Consider the following 7,781-nt stretch of genomic DNA (forward strand, 5'->3'; position numbering starts at 1 on the left):
GAAGAACATACTCCTTTAAAAAAATACTAGTCAATATTTACTGCAGAATGACTCTCTAAGAGGGGCTATAGTATACAGCATTTTGCAAACTTATTTGACCATACCTACAGGAATGCTTTTTTTAAAAAATGCAATTTAGAATTGCTGCAGCAATCACAGTTAAATGTTTAACTATGGTTAAAATGAGAAGTGGAGAATGCCACTGCTACTTTTATTATTTAGCACTGTTCTGAAAGTGTTTATTAAACCATGCAGTCAGAAACTATTTTATAAATTTTGAAAGGGAGAACATATTATTATAATTGATATGATTGCTTACCAGGAATAACGTTATCAAAGGATCAACTGAATAGCTCCAAAATTAATAAATTTCAGTAAACTGCTAATTTAAACTTAATTTATGAAAATATATTCTTCCCCTATATAGCAAAAATGACCATATAGGTCACACATTGAATAAGAACTCTCAATCACAGTATTGTTTCCTATATGTCTGTCCTAGGAATATATTGATCATAAATTATATAGGACTTAAATACATAAAACTTTCTTGAAGGACATAAAACACTTTTTAAAAATGAGGCAACATATCACGTTTCTGGAAAACATTTCAATTCTATAGTTCTTACCATCAATTTAAGACAATACCAATCAAATTTTATTTTGGGGGGCTATTAACTGTAGAGTTATTCTGGTAAAATAAACATGTCAGAATCATCAGAAAACTGTGAAAAAAAAAATAAAAAAATCAATAGGAGACTTACCCAAACAGGTATGAAGTCATATTCCTAACTTAGTAACTATAGGCTGGTGGACTGGGACTACAATATTCAATGGTACTAAAGAGCATTTAAACACAGAAGTGTGTTTGTGTCTGTATACACACACTTATATATGTACATACATATATATGTAAATATATATATACACAAGTATATATATGACATATCAAAGGGGGGGTGGGCAACGAGACAAATATTGGCTAACAACTGACTAACCCTTTGGGGGAAAAAAAAAGTTTGAATACCTAAACCCATACATCAGAAAAGTTCCAGATAGGGCAAAGGAATTCTTTTAACAAAACCATAAAAATTAGAGAAATACAGGATAAGATTTATATACTCTTGGGGTGGGGCAATTCTGCTAAAAACATGATCCTAGAGCCAGAAGGCAAAAAAAAAAAAAAAAAAAAAGATGTATCCATTTTTAATTTTTTTTTATTTTTTTAGTCATTTTTAATGCATTTTTCCCTGTGCACAAGAGAAATAACTGAGAGTCAAAAGATACAGTTTCCTTTATACATAGCAAGTAAAAGTAATGCAAACATCACATGACACTTTTCAGTGAAAGTTACATTTCCAATTACAGATCAAAATGCTTATTAGGGTCTCTTTATGGGAAAAGCTGAGAAGGAAGTCTTAGGTAAAAAGCACTTTCCTGGCATTACTACACTGATCCTTCAGGCTGCACAAAAATTAAGGTCATATACAGTTATTTTGAAAATGTTGACACAATGTCACACTGTAAGTTTTCTGTACAATTAAATGTATACTTAGAAATACCAGGATAAACATTTCTACTATATTTTAACTGAACTTGCCTAGCCAACATTTTCACTGAGTTTATCAAAGATGCTGTAAGATTCTACAAAACTGTGAGACATACCTAGCTCCAGAAAGATTTCTTATATTCTTTCTAATTTTGGTTACACATATTCTGCTTAGATTCTGTTGTAATAATTCTAGATGTACAGTTCCAATTGTGCTTACTGTACTGTGTACAAACATAGCAAAAAAGAGCAAATAATGGTATAAATCTTACAGCATTTTGCTAGCAAAAATACATGCCAAAGTCACAATAAGCAATATTGTACCACAAATTAGAGCTTCAAATAATTTGCTTGTTTTTAATATTTTCATTCTACATTAAATTACTATCATAGGCTAATGTTTAAAATGCAAATAAATTGGACATCTGTAGAACAAAACTTATTCACCCAACTGTGAAGGTTGATACCGGTTTCCAAAAATCACAATAAATGCAGAATAAAGAGAAGTGTTTGCATGCAACACCTTTGAGTGAAACAGCATTGATTACGATTACCACCATTCAAAACAGGGAAGGAAGGAAGGAAGGAAGGAAGGAAGGAAGGAAGGAAGGAGGAAGGAAGGAAGGAGGGAAGGGAGGGGAGGGGAAGAAGGGAGGGAGGAAGGATGGGTAGATACAGGAGGGAGGGACAGAGGGATGGACTCCACCTTAAAATGCATATTAGACTTATAACTAGACAGATTTAAAACAATCAAAATGAAAGTAAAGCACGATTTTTGTGTGTTTAAAGATTTAAGAGCCATTATCAAAAATAAGATACATTTTTTCAAGGTACAGAAATGTAATTACGATGGCTGGGAGCCCAGCAGCCTCTCAATGGCAGCATTGATGTCGCCTCCTGTTGCTATTAGAGCCTGCAAGTTTGCCTCACGGTTTAAGAACCCCATTGCGTTGAGCTGTTCCAGTTGTTGCTGAAATCTGACTTCTGGATTCGGCAGCTGTGGAGGACTTGCCCCAGCCAGAGCCTGCACCATTTGCTGAATGAACTGCTGGTTGGGTCCAGATTCTGATGTTGGGCTAGTGGTTTCACTGGGTGTAGAACTAGAAACAGTGGGCCCAGGGGGGCCACCAGAGCCAGTGGAGCCAGGGCCCGCAGGGCCAGTGGGTCCTATGGGCCCAATGGGGCCTATGGGAGTAAATGGGACTATGGGGCCTATGGGGCCTATGGGTGTGACTGGGCCTACAGGGCCTATAGCGGTTCCCAGCACCCCTACCCCCACACCTGGAGTGAAGCTTGGAATGAGGCCAGGAGCTTCAGTGGCTAATGTCTGTAGCCCCTGCTGGATCTGCATTAAAGCCTGCATTGCTCTTGGGTTTGACATGGCTGACAGTGTGTCTGGATTCTGCATCTGCTGCAGGAAAGCTGGGAGCTGCGGACGCATCTGCTCCTGCAACTGAGGATTTGCAGTAAACACCGGGCTATTCAGCATCATCTGTGCAGCCAAATCTGGATTCTGGCTCAGCGACTGCATCATGCTTCTCATGTAGGGTGCAGATAGCATATTCTGGATCAGTTGGGGGTTTTCAGTTATCTGTTGCAGCAAGCTCTGCATTCCTGGGGTACTGAAGATGCTGGCGACATAGTTGGCTGCAGCCACGGTGTTCCCGGTAGCACTGCTGGAGCTACTGCCAGACCCACTGCCACTGCTCGTGGTTGTGCTGGTGGTTGCAGAACTCTGGGTAGCCGGTGGTGGTGCCCATGGATTGGGTAGTGGATCTCGATTTTCTGTGCGGGAAGGCTGTGTACCTTCCCCGGAGGTGGAACTGCTCCCCACTGAAGCAAATGGATTACCCCCAAACTGCTCTTGTGCAGCATTCAGCATGGGTTCTTGAATGTCAGTGTACATTCGTCGTAGAGCATTGTAGCCACCTGGGATGCTTTCAAGATTGCTGAGAGCCAGGTCTTGATTTCTCATCATCTCTTGCATCATGGCTGGATTCCTGGCAATTTCGAGGGTCTGCCTCATTATATCTGGGTTGTTGAGCAGGTGACTGATTTCTGGGTTTCTCTGAATCAACTGCTGCATCTGTGGATTGGCCATAATGAGCTGCCTCATTAGATCGGGGTTTGAAAGCATGCTCTGAACAAAGGGATTTTCCATGATTTGGATCATCATCTCAGGGCTGGACAGGAGCTGCTGCTGCATCTGGTTCTGGAGCTCAGAGAAGTTGGTCGAGCTCAAGCCCAGGCTGCTAAGGCCTGCAAGTCCTCCCAAGCTCCCCAGCCCAAACGGGTTGCTATTTGTGGAAATAGATGTGGAGTTACTCCTGGGAGTCGACGCGGAGGTAGTGTTAGTTCCCGCGGCATTATTAGGCTGTGTGGACTGGCCCTGAGGTCGGTTCTGGCTTTTAATTACAAGATGAACAGTCAGTCCATCATGGATGCCATGCTGGATCAAGGTATCTTGATCTTTTAAGATTTTTCCGGCAAAAATCAACACTAGCTGATCGGTTTGGGATTTGAAGCGTTTCGAAATCGCTTCCTTAAACTGCTGGACTGAGCTATTTTCAGGCACCGCGAACTCCTCTTTCTCTTTGGGGGTCTTCACAGTGACTTTGATGATTTTGGGCTCGGCCGGGGCAGAGGCAGGGCCCTGGGCCGCAGCAGGGCCGCGGGAGGGGCGCGGGGGGCCGCTACTCTCGCCGTTCTCAGCCATGGCGGCCGCGGTGACGCAGGCAGACAGGGAAGGCGCGGGCGGGCGAGAGAGAGAGCGAGGGAAGAAGGAAGGAAGGAGGCGCCGCCACAGCAGGCTGGGCCGGGCCAGGCGGGGAGCGCAGAGCACGGTACCTCTGTGATGAAGACTGCGGTTTCCTGGTCCTCCGGTGGGGAGAAGGCTCTGTAGGCCGCGGGAGAAGCGTCTGCGTTCAGGTCTCTGGGCCTCCTCCGCCGCCGAGTGATGGCACCGCGCGCACTCCCAGCAACTCCTGCAACGGCTATGCCCGCTCCTCCCCGCCCTGTCCCCTCCCCCAGTTCCGCGCTCGCCTCCCCGCCCCCTCTGCTGACGCGGCGCCAGGCCCAGAATGATAGATTCGCCTCGTTCAAAATTAAAAACTTCTGTACTGGAAAAAAAGAGAGAGAGAGAGAAAGAAACAAAGAGAAAAGAGAAGACAAGAGAAAAGAGAGGGAAGGAGGGAGGGAGAGAGAAAAAGAGCCAGCTTCTGAGAAGGACATTAAAAGACCAATGGAGACTATATTAAATATAAAAATATATATGCAGTCGCTTAGGCAAGAAGGGATGAAAGCCTGAATCAAACTTACCCCATGTAAAAGACGAAAAATGAAAAAGAACTCTGACTAAGCAAAAAGGAAAAGATTAACAGCCCCAGTGGGGGAAGGGGAGCAGACTGGGCCAGAGCATGCAAAATGGATGCTTAAGCTCACTAGTAATCAAAGAAATTCTATTAAAATAATGAGATTGTACTTCTGCCTTATCATATTGTAAAAATGAAAAATAATGATAAACCTTATCATCATCAGAGAGCTGAGAAAATGCACTCTCATGTCAGTCGAAGTGTAAATTATTATAATAGGAAGGCAATTTGAAAATACACATCATTCTAAATATGTCCACCTTTATTTAGAAATGCTTTCTTTAGACACCCCCCTATGAAAATAATTAGATAAGGATGCAAAAATACATATGTATAAAATGTATATGCACTGCAGCATCTTAAAATTATTTTTAAAGATAGTGTGTTTACACAACATTGGTGAAATATATTATCATACAGTAAAATACTATGTACTGTGTGTAAAAAAAGAGTGGTTAATTCATCCGATATAAAGTATCTTTAAAGGTGTGCATGAAATAAATAGTAGTTATGGGGAAATCACAGTATTTTCACTTTCAGCTTTGTATATTTCTGTATAGTTAAAAATAATACAAGGATGTATGTTTCAGTACCAAAAGATACAATAAATATATATTTTATTTTAAAACTATTTTTAAACAGTTTGTATAGGTAATTTCTCTTTAAGTGTATGTGCAAATAGAAATCTGGAACACTATGCACTGATATATTAATTGTGGATATTACTTAGTGCCTAAATTATGAATACCTATTCCTTTCATTTTTAAAATAAAATTTTAAATTTTCTGATAGCTTTTATAGAATGCAGTGCATTTGTAAGTTTTTAAAAATCAGAAGGTATTTTGGGGGGATACTAAAGGAAGAAATTGATGAGAACACAATTTTGGTGGCAGACATTAAGATATTTACCTAATTTAATTAAGATTAAGAAAAAGAAATAAATAGACATAGCACTGGAATAATAGAACAAATAATTTCAAATTACTATATAAATTTCTAAGTCTGATTTATACCATACATAAAATACATTTTCCCTCCAGTATCCAGCCAACATTTAACAGCACTTGAAAGTCATTAGGCTGCAAATACCTTAATAAATCTCAAGATAAGAAAAAATATACATCTATATGATGTCTATCAGTTGGGGAATGGATTTATATAGTATGATTAATTGGATTATTTGGGGTTTTTTTGGTGTTGAGTTTTATAAGTTCTTTATATATTTTGGATACTAATCCTTTATCAGATATATCATTTGTAAATATCTTCTCCCATTCCATAGGTTGCCTTTTAGTTTTGTTGATTGTTTCCTTTGCTTTGCAGAAGCTTTTTATTTTGATGGAGTTCCAATAGCTTGCTTTTACTTTTGTTTCCCTTGCCTCAGGAGACCTATCTAGAAAGAAGTTGCTATGGCGCATGTTGATGAAGTTACTGCCTGTGTGTTCTCTTCTAGGACTTTAATGGTTTCAGGTCTCACATTTAGGTCTTTAATCCATTTTGAATAATCCAATTAAAACACCCAGGAAACAAATAATCCAGTTAAGAAATGGGCAGAAGAAAAGAATAGACATTTTTCCAAAGAAGACATACAGATTGCCAATGGAAACATGAAAAAATGCTGAACTTTTTTTAAAAAAGATTTTATTTATTTATTAGACAGAGAGAGAGCACAAGTAGGGGGAGCAGGAGGCAGAGGGAGGGGGAGAAGCAGGCTGCTGCGGGGCTCGATCCCAGGACTCTGGGATCATGACCTGAGCTGAAGGCAGATGCTTAAAGACTGAGCCACCCAGGTGCCCCCCAAAATGCTGAACATTACTGATGATCAGGGAAATACAAATCAAAACTACAATGATATATCACCTCACACCTGCCAGAATGGCTCACATCAACAATACAATAAACAACAGGTATTGGTGAGCATGTGAAAAAAGGTAAACCCTCTTGCACTGTTGGTGGGAATGCAAAGTGGTGCAGCCACTGTTGAAAAAAGTATGAAGATTTCTCAAAAAGTTAAAATGGGAAAAAAAAAAAATGGAACTACCCTATGATCCAGCAATCTCACTACTGAGTATTTAACCAAAGAATACAAAAATACTAATTCAAAGGGATACATGCACCCCAATGTTTATGGCAGCACTCTCTACAATAGCTAAATTATGGAAATAGCCCAAGCGTACATTGATAGTTGAATGGATAAAGAAGAATTGAAAAGAATGAAATCTTGCCCTTTGCAATGATGTGGATGGAGCTAGAGAGATTATGCTAAGCAAAATAAGTCAGTTAGTAAAGGACAAGTGCCATATGATTTCACTCATAGGTGGAGTTTGAGAGACAAATCAAATGAGCAAAAGGGGGAAAAAGAGAGAGAGGCAAACCAGGAGACAGACTCTTAACTGTAGAGAACGGGCTGATCCTTGCGGGAGGGGAGGTAGGTGGGGGAGGGGGGGATGGGTGAAATAGGTGATTGAGATTAAGGAGTGTGCTTGTACAATGTTGTATGGAAATGCTGGATCACTATATTGTACACCTGAATGTAATATTAACCTGTATGTTAACTAACTGGAATTTAAATAAAAACTTAAATAAATAGAGTATGATTAATAGAATACAGAAGATAAGAGGAACAAACTAGATCTACATATATTAATATGTATAGATCTCAAAAAACTTAATTGGTACAACACTCTATGGTGTTTATAGATGCATTCATATGTATGTGAAACTATTGGAAATATGCTAGAATGATTTCTACCAAACTTACACTCATGAGGAAGACTAAATAGAACACAGAATAATTATTAAAGGGAAATTGAATTAAATCTATAAATATGTATTTCGTCATTAAAATGGAAGCAAATAGG

General features: G+C 39.6%; 1 protein-coding gene across 1 annotated transcript; it reads right to left on the reverse strand.

Moving 5' to 3' along the window:
• Positions 1-1,199: 1,199 nt before the first annotated feature.
• On the reverse strand, positions 1,200-4,565 carry UBQLN2 (ubiquilin 2). The gene has a single exon (XM_036068776.2). The coding sequence runs from the start codon at positions 4,263-4,265 to the stop codon at positions 2,394-2,396; it is 1,872 nt and encodes a 623-aa protein (XP_035924669.1). The 5' UTR covers positions 4,266-4,565; the 3' UTR covers positions 1,200-2,393.
• Positions 4,566-7,781: the final 3,216 nt, after the last annotated feature.

The sequence above is a fragment of the Halichoerus grypus genome, chromosome X, assembly GCF_964656455.1.
Source record: "Halichoerus grypus chromosome X, mHalGry1.hap1.1, whole genome shotgun sequence".
Lineage (NCBI taxonomy): Eukaryota > Metazoa > Chordata > Mammalia > Carnivora > Phocidae > Halichoerus > Halichoerus grypus.

Bases quoted from the DNA above. Each gene is read 5' to 3' on its own strand.
- UBQLN2 (XM_036068776.2), bottom strand. From the start codon at position 4,265: ATGGCTGAGAACGGCGAGAGTAGCGGCCCCCCGCGCCCCTCCCGCGGC.